General features: G+C 46.1%; 2 protein-coding genes and 1 non-coding gene across 3 annotated transcripts; 2 read left to right on the top strand and 1 right to left on the bottom strand.

Moving 5' to 3' along the window:
• Positions 1-1,871: 1,871 nt before the first annotated feature.
• On the bottom strand, positions 1,872-1,978 carry LOC141419068 (U6 spliceosomal RNA). Its single transcript, XR_012443740.1, has one exon. It is a non-coding gene; the product is annotated as a U6 spliceosomal RNA (small nuclear RNA).
• Positions 1,979-3,789: 1,811 nt separating this feature from the next.
• Positions 3,790-7,012, top strand: LOC109690503 (D-dopachrome decarboxylase-like). Its single transcript, XM_020169900.2, has 3 exons — positions 3,790-3,974; positions 4,288-4,463; positions 6,757-7,012. The coding sequence occupies exons 1-3, from the start codon at positions 3,867-3,869 to the stop codon at positions 6,836-6,838; spliced, it is 366 nt and encodes a 121-aa protein (XP_020025489.2). The 5' UTR covers positions 3,790-3,866; the 3' UTR covers positions 6,839-7,012.
• Positions 7,013-11,062: 4,050 nt separating this feature from the next.
• Positions 11,063-13,964, top strand: LOC109690502 (D-dopachrome decarboxylase-like). The gene is made up of 3 exons (XM_020169899.2): positions 11,063-11,170; positions 11,488-11,666; positions 13,883-13,964. The coding sequence occupies exons 1-3, from the start codon at positions 11,063-11,065 to the stop codon at positions 13,962-13,964; spliced, it is 369 nt and encodes a 122-aa protein (XP_020025488.1).
• Positions 13,965-20,257: the final 6,293 nt, after the last annotated feature.

Raw genomic sequence — 20,257 nt, 5'->3', positions numbered from 1 at the left:
ATAAATAGAAGGATCTCTGTCCAGGCTGACCAGGGCAAAAAGTGAGACCCTATCTCCAAAATAACCAGAGCAAAAAGGGCTGGAAGTGTGGCTCGAGGTAGAGCACTAGTAAGTGTGAATTCCCTGTACCGCCACAAATAAATAAATGAAATGAAAGGTTGGCCTTGTAGTTTCTTTCTGTGGCTTGCTGTCCAAATTGTTTCTGTACTTATTCCTTCTGCCAAGGTGTTCCACAGGTTAGAGCTCTGAGGTATGGCCAAAAGGGACTAACTCCTCCAACCCCCTGATATGAAATGAATCAAAGGAGCAAAACTAAAAGCCCAGGGAGTTTCTGACACTTGGGTAAACCTGGCTAGGGGTGCCAGGGAATTAAGATCCTCAGAATCACCCTCTCCCCCAGAACCAAGTTTTGATTTTGCTGGACCCTGGCTCCCCCAGGGTGGGCACAGGGAAGGGGGACCTCTGATGAAGTAAGCATTTATGATCTGCATAGCACCACGTATCCTGTAAGTCCTGGGAGGAAATGCTGTTTCTCCAAGGAGTTGAAGGAATACCCATGGGTGCAGAGCAATCATCAACACCAGTCTGATGAGGATCCAGTCCCTGAGGGTTAAGCCCACGTGGAGGTCACATCACAGAGAGAGAGGGTGACAGTGACCCATACGAATAGGTAGCAAGTAAGGTGGTGATTGCTGTGAAGAAGACAACTTTTGTTCAGAGACGACTTTGAGTAGGACACAGAGGGTAGGTCCCCTGAGAAGCTGACTTGTAAGTAGGGACCTGTAGGACTGAAGTACTAGGGATTAGAGAAGCATATTCTGGGTGGAAAGCCATGAGATGAGGCCATGCTTTAGGGGGATGGTCTGACTAGGCTGAGCAAGAAGAAAAGTGGGAGGGGAGCACATGACACAAGAATGACTTTGGATTTTCCTGTGCATGGATAGGGTTTTTGAGTAAAGGAGAGTTGTGAAGCACTTGTGTTTTAATGAATCCCATTGGCTGAGGTAAGGAGGCTACTGTGATAATCCAGTTAAAGGTGCCTGGACCCTGACAAGCTGGTGGGGGTTGTGCAGGGTGGGGATGATAGGTTCTGAGTGCTATTGAATATAGAACTACAGGGATTGCAGTTGGCCATGGGGGAGGGGAGAAACGGTAGCCAAGATAGACCTCCAGGTTGGTGGCTGAATGGAGGTGCTATCCTTTACAGAGTACCTCTGTGTTAAAGCTACTCAGACCACTGTGGTTGTAGAGCTTATGCTCTATGCATAGCTAACACCCAGGCAGACATGAGGAACTCTGCAGTCAGCCTGCACAGACCAGATGTGATGGGAGATAGGAGATCAGAGATGGATTCCTCCAGGGGGCTGGTGGGTGTACTGAAAACTTTGAGCAGGTGGAAAGGAGATAGGTGGGACCTCAGAATACCAAATCCTAGAATTCCAGAGAATGCCAAATTTTGTGTCACAGAGGAAAAACCAAGGCACAGAGCCCAGCACAGTTACCCCCAATGTGCCTTGATTCCTGAACTTCCAGAAATTAGTTCTATAACCTTTTGCACACTTTAGCCTGCCTGGAAAAACTGGCTTTGGGGGAAAAAATAGAAATCACAATTTGCTACACATACTATACTTGGATATAGCAGTATTAAGTGAAAAAAGAGTCAAATTATGAAGACAAAAGGAGACATTTCAATAAATGCTTGACTTCTGTGTATGGAAGGACATTTCCAAGCCTTAGCATTGTGACAGAGCGAAACAAAAGGCTAACAGATTTTACATATGCAATGAAATTGCTTACACATTCAATGAAATACAAAGAAACTTTAAGGGAAAAAGTAGGAATAACACTGTTAAAGATATGATATAACTAATTTTTTTATGGAACGCTTCACGAATTTACGTGCCATCCTTGCACAGGGACCACTTTAATCTTCTCTGTATCGTTCCAAGTTTAGTATATGTGCTGCTGAAGCAAGCACAATATATATAACTAATATTTTTAAGGTAATCTTAGAAAAGCATCAAATATATGGGAGAAACATGGGCCACAGAACCCACCAAGGAAGGGTTGAATTGAAGAGGGAAATGGCTAATAGATGAATAAAAACATGTTTAACTTTAGTAATCAATGCAAGATGCACATGTCACTTTTACATATCAAATGTGTGTGTTTTTGAAATGCATACCCTGAATTAATATTTGCAGAGCACTTCCATAATTTCTGGCACATAGTGGGGGCCTGGTGTTAATGACGGAGCATAACTCCCTGGCTGCAGGTAGGGTATCACATTTTTGGAGGGACATTTGACTGTAAGTTTCTTCACTGCCCTAAAACTAAACTACAAGTCGTTGAACTTGGCAGTGAAGACCTTGCTTCACTCTTAGCTACACCTTTCTGGCTGCATTCACTTCAGACCCCTCTTCTGCTTCTACCTTGGCCTTTTAGCTTTGCCTCATGCTGCTCTCACATTGCTTTCTTTGCCTGGTGCCTGTCTGGGTCTTTTGGCATTTAACATGTTGCTATCCCAGGGAGACTTTCCTGACCTCTCCAATCCCAAGCCAGGTCAGGTGACCTCTCTGGTCTCCTTAGCTCTATAGTTTCTCTCCCTCAGATCTAACACAGAGCAGGCTCCTTGTCTCCTGGACTGAACACAGTCACAAATGAGGTTGACTGGGTAAAGAGATGTCTGATCAGGAATGTCCTCTGAACCTAGGTCTTTTTCTTCTCTCTGAGATGACGTCTTCCACAGGTGGGATACAAGTGGAAGTTCATGAACTTTCTCAAAGGAAGGGAAGTCCCTAGTTATTTCTTGCCTGTCTTGGTGCTGAGCAGCCTTGATCTTTCATGCCTGCTCCTAATCCTGACTGTTCTCTTTTCTGTGTCTCAGACTTACCACCTATCCCTGCCATTTCCTCTCAGGACTGTCACAAACTATCTGTCAGGTCCCAAATTATGTGATAGCTACATGTACTAAATAAACTGTTAACAGGACAGAGTCTCTTGGTCTCCCTGATTTCCCACAGAGGCTCCTTTATTACGCACACTCATACAGAAATTTATATTTGTAATTGAAAGTGTCCATATACAAACACACACATAACTGAATTGAAATGACTTTGCAACACTGATGAGACTCATGTTAAATCAACTCCTAATCTTGACTTCGATGACACCCTGTGCCACCTTCTGGCAAAGAGTAGGAAAGCAGATGTCTGCGGAGGGGTTGGGGGAGGGAGAGAGCCAGAGATGGTATGGCACCACCTACTGGCTTCTGTCAGCAGGTCTACGGATTGTTTAAAAGAAGCTAGGATTTCATACTGAATGTGAAGTTGTCTCATTTCCAAACTGTGGGAACTCATTTAAAGAAATGCATGTATATTTGTATTTGAACTCACTACCATTTCAGCCACTGTGCCAGACCTTAAAATTATTTTAAACCTCTGTGGCATGAATATTACAATCCAGTTTGGATAAGGTCCCTCAGTGTGTGGGTGGGTAGAGATGTTAAGATAGCTACCTAAATATGGCTTAGGAAATGTGGCCCCAATGCAGAGGTTCGCAGAAGACTGAGGAGAGGGAAAATCACCACCGGTCCAGTTGAAGCAGGTGGACGGGTCCTTGGTGCAGGTTGAGTCTTGTAGCATGCAGGGTGGTAGAACTTTCTGAACTCAGAGCCAGCGCACCTGTCCATGACATGCCATCTTGACAGCCAATCGGGGAGCAGTGAGTCTCTGCCCAGCCAACGAGCAGCCTGGTTGCCTGGACACCTTGGCCCTGCTCCCTATTTCATTACCCTTTGGATCTCTGAACTATCAGAACGCACCTTTGCAGCAGCTCTCTAGCTCTCTAGCTCTCTCCCGTCAGACATGCCAACCATTGAGCTGGACACGAATTTGCCTGCTAACCGCCTACCCGCTGGTTTAGAGAAGCGGCTCTGTGCAGCCGCCGCCGCCATCCTGGGCAAACCCGAGCACGTGAGCGAGAGATGGGGTACCCTTGGCAAGGGGAGGTTGTTGGGGGTATGGGTTGGGCTTTATCCATGCCCTACCTCCCACAGTGACCCAGACTCGTCTCCTCATGGACCCCAATCCAACCGCAAATCTCTTGATTTTCCATGCCCCATGAGCCCGCAGCACCCCCTTCCCACTGACTCCTGTGACTGTCCCCAGCCATGACCCCGACACAACCTTGAAGAACACCTTGAGCCCACCCTCCTCTTCCCACATCTGAACCCCAGTGCTAGCTGGGTAGCTCGAGTTTCAGGTGAAACTTTCTTGCTCCTCACAGCACGTGAACTTGACAGTGAGGCCTGGCCTGACCATGTCGCTGTTCGGATCCACAGAACCCTGTGCTCAGTTACTTGTATCCTCCATTGGTGTGGTGGGTACAGCGGAGGAGAACCGAGGCCACAGTGCTCGCTTATTCCAGTTCCTCACCAAGGAGCTGGCTCTGGGCCAGGACCGGTAGGTAGCAGACCCATTTTGGACTGCTGGACAATCAGAGGCTGTGATCCTCCGCAGGGCCCCTGCATAAAGAGGGTGATAATTACATTCCTTGTCTGTCTAGGAAGGGCAGCCATAGTAATGTTTGGTGGAGACTGTAGGATGGAATGTATTCCTGACTCCTTAGTGTTCCCTGTTGTTGACCCATTCAAACTCAGAAACTGAAAAAGAACTTTTTTTGCAGGGGTGGGGGGGCGTCTTAGGAATTGCAGCTGAGGAGACATCTCTGACCCAGTGTTGTCAGGAAGGCAGGGAAAATGGAACTTTATATGGAAAGATAGTGTTGCATTATTACAAAGCAGTAAAAATGGCTTTGTAGGCATCTCTTGAAGAACAGGGGCTGCTCAAAGGGTAAAGAAAGTGTATGTTTAATAAAAATGCCAATAAAAAAGAGCCCCCAAACCTCTTGATATGCATTGTAAGTCTTTGGTCACAGTATAATTATCCAGTGGTTCAGAATTCATGGTTCAGATCATTCCAGACACCTGTGGTCAAAGGTAGACAGTCCTAAGTTCATATTACTAGATAATGGGGCTTCAAAAGAGACCTCTGGACTCATTTTTAACAGTGGTCTCAATGATGCTTTCACTGTCCTTTATTTTCATACTGTAAGACCTGGGAATGGCATGGCTTCTGGGACCTCAGTGTTTCCAGTGGTCACTGGGAAGGCTCTCTAATAATCACTCCCCAGGGGAATTGCAATGGTCATTGAAATTGGTTGTGCACTGCACCTGCCATGGCAAGGCAAGGTAGGAGGATGTTATTCTGAGAAAGCTGGACAGTCATATATTCAGGAGGTTTTCCAGTGTGGTCAGAAGGAAATCTGGGTATGTATGTTTGATCAGTGGCCAGCCTGGTCCCAAGTAAAGCTGGCGGGGAGGGTCCTGGAGTACTGAAAAGAGCATTGGTCTACATATATGGATACCCAGCTTCTGTTTTTGACCTAAGACAAATCTGTAAATGAGGCTGGGCACAGCAGCTTACCCCTGTAATTCCAGCTACTCAGGAGGTAGAGCTTGGGAAGATTACAGTTCAAGGCTAGGCTGGGCTCAAAAAGTTGGCGAGACCCTTCATTTTTATCAATAAGGTGAGCATGGTGGAAGATGCCTGTGGTCCCAGCCACTAGGGAGGACTTAGGTTAGGAGGATTCCAGACAGAAGATTGCCCCAGGCAAAAACATGGGACTCTACCTGAAAAATAACTAAAGCAAAAAAGGACTAGCAGCATACTCAAGTGGTAAAGTGCCTGCCTAGAAAGTGAAAGGCTCTGACTTCAAACCTCAGCACCACCAAACAAACAAACAAAAAAACTCAACCTGGAAATGAACCATCTGTAGTTTTCAGCCTCATGAGGTGAGGGAGGTCAGGCTAAATGAACTCCCTCTCCCACAAGAAGACTCTACCCCACCCAAACAAGTACTGTGTGTCAAAGTTAAAGTTTATTTCGGAGGGGAAAAATTCCTGAGCCTAGTCCAAGCCTGTGAGAAACAAAAGACATGAGACGCTTGAAAGAACCTTCCAGAATGGAGCCCTGGTTGGCCCATGAAGGCTGTCGAGGACTGGTTGTTCCTAGCAGGTGTTCAGATCCTCAAACTGGGGAAAGATAATAATTCTAAGAATAAATAACATACCATGCTTACCATGTGCCAGGAACTCATAATACCACTTCACCCTGACAAGCCCTGTCCACATCTACTTGGTGCTGACTTGCCATCTCCGTGAGGTGAGATTTTACCTCGCAGATGGTAAAATTGAGGCTTGATCCCTGCCAATCAGAGATCCCAATCCCTGTCAGGCTAACCCAATCCCTGGTGCTTATCATGAAGAACTTCTTCTGATCTCTGCAATGGGCACCTTTATTTTTTCTGTACACTTTAGTCAGGTTCACCCTGTGCCTAGTCTTGAAGCAGATTTGGAGAAAACTAAGGTGGCTGGTACACTGGGCGTGCCCCAGGGAGCTACTCTTAGGAGGAGAGGTCTGTCCTCTGAGCCCACACGGAGACGCAATGGAGCACACACCGTACAGTCAGGTCATTGTGTTGCTTCTGGCCTGGGTGATGGCCGCCTATGTGCAGCCATCACCTTGCATTCTGTCTGGGTCAATGGAAGATTGCTGAGTGGGATGAGCAGGTTGGCAAATGCCTCATGGGCCGACGTGAGCTGGCCTGAGAGCCCACAGTGGCAGTGGCTGGTAAGTATCTTGCAAGATTGGGTGATTGCTAAGGAGCTGACATCTTTTTCTCTGTTTCCTAAAGGATACTCATTCGCTTTTATCCAGTGGAGCCCTGGCAGATTGGCAAAGACGGGACGGTTGTTACTTTTTTGCAATTGACATAAAGAATGCAGGATATCTGTCAACCAGTTTCCTGTTCCAGTGAGGCTTCCTGGTGGAGACAGTGCTTGGTGGATATCAGCTTCCAGTATCTCCTTATGCACAGATGCTGGTGATATCACAATTCTTCTCTTCCCCTTTCTCATGCCAAATAAATAAAGAGAACTTTATATTTCAAATATGGCTTCTTTATCTCTCTATTATCCTCTCCAGCATCCTGGGACATTGTGGGGAATGGGCTTGGTTTATGAGGAATATTGAGGTTGGTTGTTTCCTGTTCTCATAGCTGCTGTTTCATATGTTTATAGCTCTGCAATCAGGGGAGGCTAAGATCAAGGGTATACTGTGTACACACATGTAAGCACACTGGGGATGTGGGGGACACCTGGTCTGGCCTGGAACTTCCTGAATACTCTGTTGTTATCCTGAGATTTCTGTCCTCACCCTGGGGTGATCAGGGGCCATTACTTTCTGTTGACTGCTGTGCTGGTCGACAAATAAAGCTGCCTGCATTTCAGAGTTCTTCCCTGAAGATTTCACACTGGACTTCACATTGTATGTTCACTCTTGATGATAAATCACTGGATCTGAGAGCTATGCACTTTGCAAAACCCATGCCAAACATGGGGAAGGTAGTGTCTACCAATAAGCCAAGCAGAGAAATACAATGCCCCTAAAATAGTGAATGCTTTCTTTACTTTCAATGTAGGTACATATTGTGTTTTTGAATTTCAAAGGATTACAGGTGGGGGTAGGGAGAATGCAAAGGAAGTCTCATCTTAGTAGCTTTCCAGATGTTCCTGCAGAGTTAAACTCAGTTCATGACCCTTCTGCACTGGTGGAAGGTTTTCCTTGCCAGTCAGACATCAGATGATCCTTGTCTTCAGTGCATTAGTGATTTTCAAGTTGAAATTTTTGTTCTGGTCAGTCTACATGGTTAATAAAGTTAGTTTCCAATGGAATATGCCTGTGTGCTGTGTTTGTGCCTGAGCACTGTTTAGGCCTCCTATTAAAAGTAGACCTTTATGCTTAGGGTGTGGCTCAAGTCATACAGTGCCTGCCTAGCAAGTGCAAAGCCCTGACTTCAAACCCCAGTACTGAAACAAAAAAGTTTTAAGATGGGTGCCAGAAGTTCTGAGGCACAACTATATTCCTAGCTACTCAGGAGGTGGAGATTAGGAAGATCACAGTTCAAGGCAAAAATTAGATCCTATCTCTAAACTAACCAGAGAAAAAGTTCTGGAGGCATGTTTTAAGCAGTCAAGCACCTGCCTGGCTTGGTTTGAATCCCTGCGTTCCAACCACAGTACCATCAAAAAAAAAAAAAAAACCACAAAAACCCATAAAATAAAAGGCTGGCCTTGGAGTTCCTTCCCAGGAATTGCTATCCCAACTGTTTCTACACTTACTCCTTCTGCCAAGGTGATCCATAGGTTGGAGCTCTGAGATACAGACAGGCCTTCCAGTCTGATCAAAACCCCAGATATGAAAATGGATCAGAGGGGCAGATCACGGAGAATCTGTCATGTAGCTGAACCTGGCTAGGGCTGTCAGGTGTCTTACAGATGCACAGCTCTGAGAGCTGTTGAATATGGAACTACAGAGATTGCAGAGGTTTGGTCATAGGGGAGGGGAGAAATGGGAGACAATCCTGGCTTCCAGATAGGTATCTGAATGGAGGTGCTATCCTTTACTGAATGTCTCCGTGTTGAAGCCCCTTAGAGCAATGTGGCTGCAGAGTCTGTGCTCTATGCACCATCCAACACCCAGGGAGGCATGAGGAGCTTTGGAGTTGACTGCAAAGGCTAGATGGAATGGGGGTTACAGGAGGGGAGGACTCCTGGGGAAGGGGACTGGCAACTTTGAGTAGGTAGACAGGCAGTTGGTGGGACCTCAGAACACCAAATTGTGGAATGCCAAATTTTGTGTCACAAAGGGAAACCAAGGCACAGAGCTCAGCACAAATTCTCCTAATATGCCATTTTTCCTGAGCTGCCAGCAGTTACTCCTATGCCCTTTGGACACTCCAGGCTGTCTGGAAATACTGACTTTGAGGGAAGAAAAAAATACAAATCACAGTTTTGCTACACATATTATTCTTGTATACAGAGATATTCAGTGAAAAAAGAGTCAAAGCAGGAAGACATAAGGAGACATTTCAATAAATGTTTGATTTCTGTGTATGAGAGGACATTCTAAGCCTTAGCATAGTGGCACAACTCAACAAAGAACTGTGATAGAGTTTGCATATTCAATGAAATTGTATGTAAGGAAAAAAAAGAAACTTAAAATAAGGGGAAAATGTAGGAATGAGGTTGGTAAAGATATGCTGTAAATAATATTCTTGAAGGTGCTCTTACAAACCCATCAGACAAGTATATGGGAGAAATATGGGCCACAGAACCCACCAAGGAAGGGTTTAATTGATGGATAGAGGGAAATGGCTAATAGATGGATGAAAACATGTTTTAAAAAGGCAATATACACATTCCACTTTTGTTATCAAATGTGCATATGTTTTTGAAATGATACTCTGAATTAATATTTGCAGAGCACTACCATAATTTCTAGCACACAGTGGGGACCCTGTGTTATGAGTGAGCATAAAGTGAACCATGCTCATCCCCGGCTGCAGGTAGGGTACCCCATTTCTGGAACGACATTTGGCTGAAGTAGTTTTTTTCACTGCCCTGAAAAACTACAAGTAACTGACATGGGAGTTACTTGCTTCATCCCTCCTAGCTACATTCATTTCAGACCCCTCATTTACTCCTACTTCGGCCTCCTAGCCTTCCCTCATGCTGTTTTCACCTCATCTTCTTTGCCTAGTGCCTGTCTGGGTCTTTTGGCATTTAACATGTTGCTACCCCAGGGAGACTTTCCTGACCTCTCCAATCCCAAGCCAGGTCAGGTGACTTCTCTGGTCTCCTTAGCGCCATTGTTTCTCTCTCTCAGATGTAACACGGAGCAGGCTCCTTGTCTCCTGGACTGAACACAGTCACAAATGAGGTTGACTGGGTAAAGAGATGTCTGATCAGGAATGTCCTCTGAACCTAGGTCTTTTTCCTCTCTCTGAGATGACGTCTTCCACAAGTGGGATACAAGTGGAAGTTCATGACTTTCCCTGCAGGAAGGGAGTTCCTAGTTATGTCTTGGTTGTCTTGGTGCTGAGCAACCTTGGTCTTCCATGCCGGTTCCTAATCCTGACGGTGTCTCAGATTTGCCATCTGTCCCTGCCATTTCCTTTTAAGATGGTCACAGCCTACCTGTCTTGTGTCCCAGATCCTCTGATAGCTGATATCTAATAAATTAACTGTTAACAGGAGAGGGAAGGACAGAGATTCTTGGTCTTCACTGAGGCTTCTTTACCATGCACACTTACATAGAAATTTATGTAATTTATACTTTTATTTGAAATTTCCAATTCAAATGACTTTTCAATATTATAAGGATCATGTTGAACCAACCCACTGATTTCTGTGATTTAGATGACACCCTTTGCCACCCTCTGGCAAAGAGTAGGAAGGCAGATGTCTATGGGGAGACAGAGTGAAAGAGAGAGAGAGAGAGAGAGAGGGAGGGTATGGCACCACCTGCTGGCTCCTGTTGGCAGGTCTCCAGATTGTTTAAGAGAAGCTCAAATTTCACATCGAATGTGAAGTTGACTGACTTTGAAACAGTGGTAACACATTTTTAAACTATATATATTGATAGTACACAGGGTTGAACTCACTACCACTTGAGCCACTCTGCCATCTCCTAAATTTTTTTAAAACCTCTGTTCCATGGATATTATAGTCCAGCTTGGGTAACGCCCCTACAGGTGTGTGTTTGCGGTGGGAATTGGGGGAGAGGGAGAGATGATGTTAAGACCTCGACCTAAATATAGCTTAGAAGCTGTGGCCCCAATGCAATGGTTCCCGAAAGCCTGAGGAAAGGGAAAAGTCACTACCAGGCCAGCTGGAGCAGGTTGGCAGGTCCTTGACACAGCCAGGGTCTTGTAGAATGTAGGATGACTTGACTTTCTGAACCAAGCCAGAGCACCTATTGATGAGATGTAGTCTTGGCATCCAGTTCAGGAGCAGGGAGTCTCTGCCTAGCCAGTGAGAAGCCGGGTTGTCTGGGCACCTCCTCCCTAGTCCCTCTTTCGTTACCGTTTGGAAGTCTGAACTCCATTCAATTACACCTTTGCAGCAGCTGTCTGTGTAGCTCTCCCTCACCTGCCAGGCATGCCAGTCATTGAGTTGGACACGAACTTGCCTGCCAACAGCATACCCATGGGGTTAGAGAAGAGGCTCTGCTCGGCCACCGCTGCCATCCTAGGCAAACCTGAGCACGTAAATGAGGGTTGGGGTGACCTGGGTGAAAGAAGGTTGTGAGGGATAGAGGTCTTGCTTTGTCCAAACCCTCACTCTACAGTGACCCAGATTCTTCTCCTCAGGAACCCCCAATCTGCTCGCCAATCTCTGATTTTTCATGCACTATGAACCTGCAGGTCTCCCTTCCCGCTGCTGCCTGTCGCCCTCCCCAGCCATGACCCCAACCTGATGCAACCTTCAAGAACATGCTAAGCCCCTTTCCCCTCCCACCTCTGGGCCCCAGAGCTAGCCCCGTAACCTTAGCTTCAGGTGAAACTTTCTTTTGCCCTTTGCAGCTTGTGAACGTGACAGTGAGGCCCAGCCTGATGACCATGTTGATGTTCAGATCCACAGAGCCCTGTGCTCAGTTGCTGGTTTTCTCTTTTGGTGTGGTGGACACTGCAGAGAAGAACCAAGGCCACAGTGCTGGCTTCTTTGAGTTCCTCACCAAGGAGTTGGCCCTAGGCCAGGACCGGTAGGAAGCAGATCGTTTTGCAACTGCTGGGCAACCAGAGGCTGTGATCCTGCCTCATGGCTCCTGCATAAAGTAGGGATAAGTTATATTTATGCCTTGCACAAGAAGGATGCTACATGAATGTTTGATGGTGACTATAAGACAGAATGTTTTCCTGGCCTCACAGCATTCCCTGCAAACTCACAAATGGTAAAATAACTTTTTTGGGAATCTTATGAATTGAAACTGAAAACACATCTCTGGCCCACTGTTCTCAGGAAAGCAAGGGAAAAGGAACTTTATACCTGCAAGCAGGCTTGCATTATGACAAAGAAGTAAAAATTCCTTTGTAAAAAGCTTCTTTAAGAACAAGGACTGTTCGAGGAGTGGAAGGTAAAGAAAGTGTATGTTTAATAAAAATGCCAATAAAACAAGAGCCTGAGAACCTCCTGATGTGCATTGTATATTTCTGGGCACAGTGTAATTATCCAATGGTTCAGGGTTCAGATATTTTCAGATACTTGTGGTCTTAAGTGGCAGAAACCTAAATTCATATTAGCAGATAATGGGACTTCAAAAGGACTTTGGTTCTGCTTCCTTGACTGACCCCTGGATTCATTTTTAATAGCTCTCTCAATGTTGCTTTCATTGGGCTTTATTTTTATAATGTGAGACCATGGCCTCTGGGACCTCAGTGTTTCCAGCTGTTCCCTGTGAAGGCTGTCAAGTTAACCACTCCCCAGAGGAATTGCAAGGTTCATTGAGATGGGTTGTGGACTGCACCTGCCATGGCAAAGCAAGGTAGGAGGAAGTTATTACCTGAAGAAGCCAGACAATCTGGTTTTCAAGAGGTTTGTAGTTTGGTCTGGGTATGTCTTTTGATCAGGTTCTGCATTTGAACCAAGACAAACCTGGAAATAAGGCTGGGCACAATGGCTTACCTCTGTAATTCCAGCTACTCAGGAGATGGAGACTGGGAGGACTGCAGTTCAAGGCCAGCCTAGGAAAAAGAAGTTAGCAAGACCCTCATCTCTATCAATAAGCTGGGCATTGTGAGAGATGCCTGTGGTTCAGCCACTTGGGAGGCCTTAGGTTAAGAGACTTCTAGTTCCAGGACCGCCCCAGGCAAAACCATGGTAGCCTACCTGAAAAATAACCAAAGCAAAAAAGGATTAGCAGCATTCTCAAGTGATAGTGTGCCTGCCTGGAAAGTGGAAGGCCCTGTCTTCAACCCTCAATTAAAAGACAAAACAAAACCTGAGAATGAACCATCTGTCGTTTGCAGCCTCTTCGTCTTTGAATAGAGGAAGGAATCAGGCCAAATGAACAACCTTTTCCACAAGAAGGCTCTACTCCACCCAGACCAGTACTGTGTGTCAGAGTTAATGTCTATCTCTGAGGGGAAAAATTTCTGAGCCTAGTCCAAGCTTGTGAGGAACAAAAGATATGAGACGCTTGAAAGAACCTTCCAGAATGGAGTCCTGATTGGTCCACAAAGGCTGTTGAGGACTGGTTGCTCCTGGTGGGTGTTCAGATCCTGAAGCTGGGGAGAGATAATAATTCTAACAATAAATAATGTACCGGGGCTTCCTATGTGCCAGGAACTCTGCACTTTTAGTGCCATTTCACCCTGACAAGCTCTTGCCCACATCCCTTTGGTGCAGACTTGCCATCTCCATGAGGTGGATGTCTGCATTATAACAACCTTACAGATGGTAAAACTGAGGCTTGGTCCCTGCCAGTCCTCTACCCTCTGTCAGGCTAACCCAATCCCTGTGCTTTTCATGAAGAACTTCCTCTGATCTCTGCAATGGTCACCTTTATTTTTTCTACACATTTTAATCAGGTTTACCCTGTGCCTAGTCTTGAACAAGAGTTGGAGAAAACTAGGGTGGCTGGTGTACTGGGCATGCCCCCAGGGAGCTGCACTTAGTTGCGGGGGTCTGTCTGTCTGAGCCCACGCACTGAGAGACACAGTGGAGCACACAGGATACCGAGTCAGGCCACTGTGTTGTGTCTGTCTTGAGTGGGCCACGCCCATAAGCATCTATCACCTTGCATCTGATCGTTCCCCTGTTCTGTTTGGGTCAATGGAAGATTACTAATTGGGATGAGCAGCTTGGCAAAATGCTTCATGGGCCGGCGTGAGCTGGCATGAGAGCACAAAGTGATAGTACCTAGTAGGTATCTTGTGAGATTTGGAGATTATTAAGGAGCTTTTTCTCTGTTTCCTGAAGGATACTTACTCGCTTTTATCCAGTGGAGCCCTGGCAGACTGGCAAGGATGGGACAGTTGTTACCTTTTTACAACTGGCATAAAGGATGCAGGATATCTGTGGACTAGCCGCCTGTTCCAGAGAGGCTTCCTGGCAGATTCAGTGCTTAGTGGATATCAGCTTTGTGTACCTTCATGCAGAAATGCTGGTGATCTCTTCCCCTCCCTCATGCTAAATAAATAAAGAGAACTTCATCATTCAATTATGACTTCTTTACTCTCTATTCCCTCCCCAGCATCCTGAGTCACGGTGGGGAGTGGTCTTGGTTTATTGAGGTTGGATGGTTTCTTGCTATTTCATATGCTTATAGCACTGAAATCAGGTGAAGGGCAATGCAACTAAACATTGATGTGTAGAGGAACCTACACATCAATGTCCTGCCCTAGGACTTCCTGCATACTTTATTGATATCCTGAAATTTCTAACATCAACCTAGAGTAGCTGTGCTGGCCTGGTAAATAGGGCTGCCTGAACTTCAGGGATCTTCCCTGGACTTCACTTTGCATGTTGGCTCTTCTTGACTAATCACTAGAGTGGGAACTGTGCACTGAGGAAAACTCATACCAATCATGGGGACGGTAAATTCTGCCAGCATGCTAAGCATGAAAATGCAATATCAAGAGAAACAGTGAATGCCATCCCTGCTCTGTGATTTAAATACCATATCATTCCATTCTTTTGCATTTCAGAGTATTTACAGGTGGAATAGTGAGAGCCCAAAGGAAGTTTCCATCTCAGTAGTTTCCCAGATGTTCGTGCAGAGTTGAACTCAGCTCATGACCCTTAGACCCCGAGGAAGCTGTTTCCCTGCCAGTTAGACATCAGATGATCTTTGTTTTCAGTCACACGTGAAATGTCAAGTTGAGATTTTTGTTCTATTCAGTCTACATAGTTAATAAAGTTAGTTTCCAATGAAAAATGCCTGCCTACTGTGTGTGTGCCTGAGCACTGTTCAGGTCTGCTATTCAAACTTGGCCTTGGTGCTCAGAGTGCAGTTTAACTGGTACAACGCCTGCCTAGCAAGTGAAAAGGCCTGACTTCAGACCCCAGTACTGAAAAAACAGTTTTAAGGCAGTTTTCAGAGGCCCTGAGACTTACACCTATAAGCCTAGCTACCCAGGAGGTGGAGATCAGGAAGATAGCAGTTCCAGGCCAGCCCAGGCAAAAAGTTCTCAAGATCCCATCTCAAAAACAGCTATATGTGATGACACGCAACTGTTATCTATGTGACTGTGGGAAGCTTAAATAGAAGGATCTCTGTCCAGGCTGACCAGGCAAAAATTGAGACCCTATTCCCAAACTAACCAGAGCAAAAGTGCTGGAGGCATGTCTCAATCAGTTGAGTGCCTGCCAAATAAGTGTGAATCCCTGTGTTCAAAGTCCAGTACCACCAAAATAAATAACCAAATGAAAGGTTGATCTTGGAGTTCTTCCCCATGGCTCGCTATCCCAATTTTTTCTGCACTTTTCCATCTACAGGTGTTTCATAGGTTACACTCCCAGCCTGACAAAAAGGGCCTAAGCCTTCCCCTCCAAATTCCAGATAGGAAAATGGATCAGAGAGGCAATACTAAAGCTCAGGGAGTGTTTTACACCTGGGGATAAACCTGATTTGGGGTGCCAGGTGATTACAGACATATAGAATCACCCTCACACAACCCAAAATGGAGATTTTGCTTGGCCCTGCTCCCCCAGGGTGGGAACAAGGAAGGAGTCCCTCTGATGAGGTCAGCATTTGCGATCTACATAGCACCATTTCTCATATAAATCCTGGCAAGAAGTACTATTTCCCTGGGAAGTTGAAGGAATGCCCATGGGTACTGATTACCCATCAGTACCAGCCTACAGGGCTGCATAGGGTTAGCAGAGTGGAGAAATGGGAGCCAAGAAATGGGGCCAAGACTGGCCTCTAGGCTGGTGGGTGAATGGTGGTGCTAACCTTTACAGAGTGCCTCTGTGTTAAATCTACTTGGAGCAAAGTGGCTGTACAGCCCATGGTCTATGCACAGTCTATCCTGGTGCTTAGCAGCCTTGGTCCTCCATGCCTGTTCCTAACCCTGACTATTATCTTTTCTGAGTCCCAGACTTGCCCCCTGTCCCTGCCATTTCCTCTCAGAACTGTCACAACCTACTATCTTGTGTCCCAGAGTCTCTGATAGCTGACATCTAATAAACTGTTAACAGGAGACGGAAGGACAGAGTCTCTTGGCTTCCCATAGAGGCTCCTTTATCATGCACACTTACATAGAAGTTTATTTTGTAATTGAAAGTGTATATATACACACATAATTTTAATTATATTTGAAATACCCAATTCAAATGACTTGGCAACATTGATGAGGATCATGTTGAACCAACCCACTGATTTCTGTGATTTAGATGACACCCTTTGAAATCCTGTGGCATAAGAGTCTAGAAATACAGATGTCTGTGGGACTAGACAGAGATGGCGTGGCCCCACCTGCTGGATCCTGTCTGTGGGTCTCCTGATTGTTTAAGAGAAGCTCGGATTTCATACTGAATGTGAAGTCCTGTGACTTTGAAACAGTGGCAACTTATTAAAAATACAAATACATGTAGATTGACGGTACTGGGGTTTGAACTCACTACCACGTGTGCCATGCTGCCATTCCTTAAATGTTTAAAACCTCTCTGGCATGGATATTACACCAAAGATGTGTGCATGGAGGTGGGGGGGATGTTTACACTTCTACCTAAATATTGCTAGGAAATGTGATCCCCGTGAAAAGTTTCCAGAAAGCATGAGGAGAGGAAAAATCACCACCAGTCCAGCTAGGGCAGATGGCCGGGTCCTTATGAAGCCAGTCTTGTAGCATGTAGGGTGCCATGGCTTTCTGAAATCAGAGCCAGTGCACCTGTCCATGAGATGTAACCTTGGCAGCCAGTCAGGGAGCAGTGAGTCTCTGTCCAGCCAATGAGCAGCCTGGTTGCCTGGGCACCTTGGCCCTGCTCCCTATTTCATTACCCTTTGGAAGTCTGAAATCTACTAGAGCGCACCTCTGCAGCAGCTGTCCCTCTAGCTCTCCCTCTCCTACCAGATGTGCCAACCATTGAGCTGGACACAAACTTGCCTGCTCACCGCCTACCCACAGGGTTATAGAAGCGGCTCTGTGCAGCCACTGCAGCCATCCTGGGCAAACCTTAGCATGTGAGTAAGGGTTGGGATGCCCTTGGCAAGGGAGGATGTTGGGGTAAGGAGTCGAGCTGTTCCACATCCAGCCTCCCACAGTGACCCTGGCTTTCTTCTGAGGGATCCCCAATCTACCCACCAATCTCTATTCTCCTATGCCCCTGAACCCACAGTTCCCCCTTCCCACTGCCTCCTGTCACCCTCTCCAGCCATGACCCTGACACAACCTTCAAGAACACCCTGGGCCCCCCTTTCCCTCCTACATCTGGGCTCCAATGCTAGCTGGGTAATCGGAGCTTCAGGTGAAACTTTTCTGTCCCTCTCAGTACGTGAATGTGACGGTGAGGCCCGGCCTGACCATGTCGCTGTTCAGATCCACAGAGCTCTGTGCTCAATTGTCAGTGTTGTCCATTGGCGTGGTGGACATTGCCGAGAAGAACTGAGGCCACAATTCTCGCTTATTTGAGTTCCTCACCAAGGAGCGGGCCCTAGGCCAGGACTGGTAGGTAGCAAACCCGTTTTGGACTACTGGACAACCAGAGGCTGTGATCCTCCTCAGGGCCCCTGGATAAGAGGGTGATAATTACATTTTTTACATTCCTTATTGTCCAGGAAGGACAGCCATATCAAGCCTTGTGGTTCTGGTTACTAGAGGACCGAACACGTTCCAAGCCTTGCAGTGTTCCCTGTTGTTGACCCATTCAAACTCAGAAATTGTAAAAGTATTTCTTGGGGATCTTAGGAATTGAGACTGAGGAGACATCTCTGACCCAGTGTTCTCAGGATGGCAGGGAAAATGGAACTGTATACCTGCAAGAAAGGTTGCATTATTACAAAGCAGTCAAAATTCCTTTGTAGAAAGCTTCTTTAAGAACAGGGATTGCTTGAGGGGTAGCAGGTAAAGAAAGGGTACGTTTAGTAAAAATGCCTATCAAATAAGAGCCCGAGAACCTCCTGATATGAATTGTGAGTCTCTGGGCACAGTGTAGGGTTTAGGGCTCAGTGTTCAGATTATTTTAGATACCTGTCGTCTAAGGTGCAAGGTACCTAAATTTGTATTACTTGATAATGGGGCTTCAGAACTTCAGTCCTGCCTCCTTGACTGACCTCTGGACTCATTTTTAACTGCTCTCTCAATGTTGCTTTCATTGTGCTTTATTTTCATATTGTGAGACTTGGGCAGGGCCTGGCCTCTGGGACCTCATGTTTCCTGCTGTTCACTGGGAGGCTGTCTTTTAACCACTCCCCAGGGGAATTGCAAGGGTCACTGAGATGGGTTGTGGACTATACCTGCCATGACAAGGCAAGTTAGGAGGATGTTATTTCCCTGAAAAAGCCAGTCTGATTTTTAAGAAGTTTTCTAGTCAGGTCAGAAGGAAATGTGGGTATGTCTTTTCCATCAATGGCCAACCAGGTCCCAGGTGAAGCTGGTGGAGAGGGTCATGGAGTACTGAAGAGAGAATTGATCTAGATATATGGATACCCAGGTTCTGTCTTTGACCCAAGGCAAACCTTCAAATGAGGCCAGACACTATGACTCATATCTCTAACTCCAAGTACTCAAGAGATGGAGTTTGGGAGGACTGCAGTTCAAGGCCAGCCTGGGGGAAAAAAGTTAGTGAGATCCCCATCTCTATCAATGAGCTGGGCATGATGGCAGATGTCTGTGGTTCCAGCTACTCTGGAGGCCTTAGGTTAGGATTCCAGTCCAAGAACTGACTCATGAAAAACTTGGGCCTCTTCTTGGAGGTGTGTTCAAGTGGTAGAGTGCTTACCTAGCAAGTGCAAGGGCCCTGAGTTCAAATGTCAGCATCACACACACACACACACACACACACACACACACATCTGTAGTTTTCAGCCTCATCTGGAAATAGAGGAAGTGAGGTCATGCTAAATGACACTGTTAGGTGTAATGGAGCACACAGCAGACCCAGGCAGGCCACTGGGTTGTGTCTGTCCGGGCTGAGCCACATTCATGGGTAGCCATCACCTTGCATCTAATCATCCCTCAGTTTTGTCTCGGTTAATGGAAGAGCAATAACTGGGATGAGAAGGTTGGCCAAATGTCGGAGAGCCCTGGGAGTGGGTGTGCCTGGGAGGCAGCTTACAAGATTGGGAGATTGCTGAGGAGCTGACATCTTTTTCTCTGTTTCCTGAAGGATAGTTATCTGCTTTTATCCAGTGGAGCCCTGGCAGATTGGCAAGGATGGGACAGTTGTTACTTTTTCAGATTGACAAAAAGGATGCAGGATAACTGTGAACCAGTTGCCTGTTCCAGAGAGGCTTCCTGGCAGAATCAGTGCTTGGTGGACACCATCTTCATGTACCTCCTCTTGTAGTAATGTTGGTGATCTCGCACTCCTCCTCTTCCCTTCCTTATGCCAAATAAATGAAGAGAACCAAATATGACTTCTTCTCCTATTTCTCTCCCCAGCCCACTGAGCCACTGTAGGTAGTGGGTCTGGTTTATGAGGATGGGATCTTTGTGATCATGGAGGTAAGATGTTTCCTGTTTTCAGAGTTTCCTGTTTCTTTCATATGTTTACAGTGCTGAAATCTTGGGTGGAAGGCTCAGCCTGGAGGTTCTGCTCTCTACATGCATGTGTAATCCAGTGGGTACATGGGGACAGCTGGTCTGGCATGGAATCCTGTACATTCTACTGATATCCTGAGGCTCCTGAACTCTGCTCTAAGTGGTGTGAGACATTTACTCTCTGTAGACTGCTGTGCTAGGCAAAGGAACAGGACTGGTGGTTTTCAGGCAGCTTCCTGGGTCATTCTAAAAATATGACTCTTGCTGAGAATTCTCTTGAGCTGTGCTCCTTGCAAAATCATGTCTCAGAGTACCAAGCATGGAAATGTAATGTCTGCCACTAGAGACAGAATAAGAACCATCTTCAACCACACCTACATACCATATTATGCCTTTGTATTTCAGAGTGTTTACAGGTGTGATCGGGAGAGCCACAAGGAAGTCTCTATCTTAGTAGCTTTCCAGATGTTCATGAAGAATTGACAGCACATGACCCTTAGATGCTGGTGGGAGATGTTTCCCTGCACAGAGGTTTGATGATCCTTTTCTACAGTGCACCAGTCAAATACCATATTTAGAATTTTGTTCTGTAGGCTACATAGTTAATAAAGTTAGTTTCCAATGGAATATGTCTGCCTGCTGTGTTTGA

Source organism: Castor canadensis, chromosome 18 (assembly GCF_047511655.1).
Source record: "Castor canadensis chromosome 18, mCasCan1.hap1v2, whole genome shotgun sequence".
In the NCBI taxonomy this organism is placed as follows: Eukaryota; Metazoa; Chordata; class Mammalia; order Rodentia; family Castoridae; genus Castor; species Castor canadensis.
The sequence above is the reverse complement of the archived record's forward strand: the minus strand, read 5'-3'. Positions and strand labels throughout refer to the sequence as shown.

Excerpts from the sequence above, each read along its gene's own strand:
- LOC109690502 (XM_020169899.2), top strand. The coding sequence starts at position 11,063 with ATGCCAGTCATTGAGTTGGACACGAACTTGCCTGCCAACAGCATACCC. Across the intron at positions 11,171-11,487 it reads TCCTAGGCAAACCTGAGCAC|CTTGTGAACGTGACAGTGAG; the intron begins GTAAATGAGGGT and ends TGCCCTTTGCAG. Across the intron at positions 11,667-13,882 it reads TTGGCCCTAGGCCAGGACCG|GATACTTACTCGCTTTTATC; the intron begins GTAGGAAGCAGA and ends TGTTTCCTGAAG.
- LOC109690503 (XM_020169900.2), top strand. The coding sequence starts at position 3,867 with ATGCCAACCATTGAGCTGGACACGAATTTGCCTGCTAACCGCCTACCC. Across the intron at positions 3,975-4,287 it reads TCCTGGGCAAACCCGAGCAC|CACGTGAACTTGACAGTGAG; the intron begins GTGAGCGAGAGA and ends TGCTCCTCACAG. Across the intron at positions 4,464-6,756 it reads CTGGCTCTGGGCCAGGACCG|GATACTCATTCGCTTTTATC; the intron begins GTAGGTAGCAGA and ends TGTTTCCTAAAG.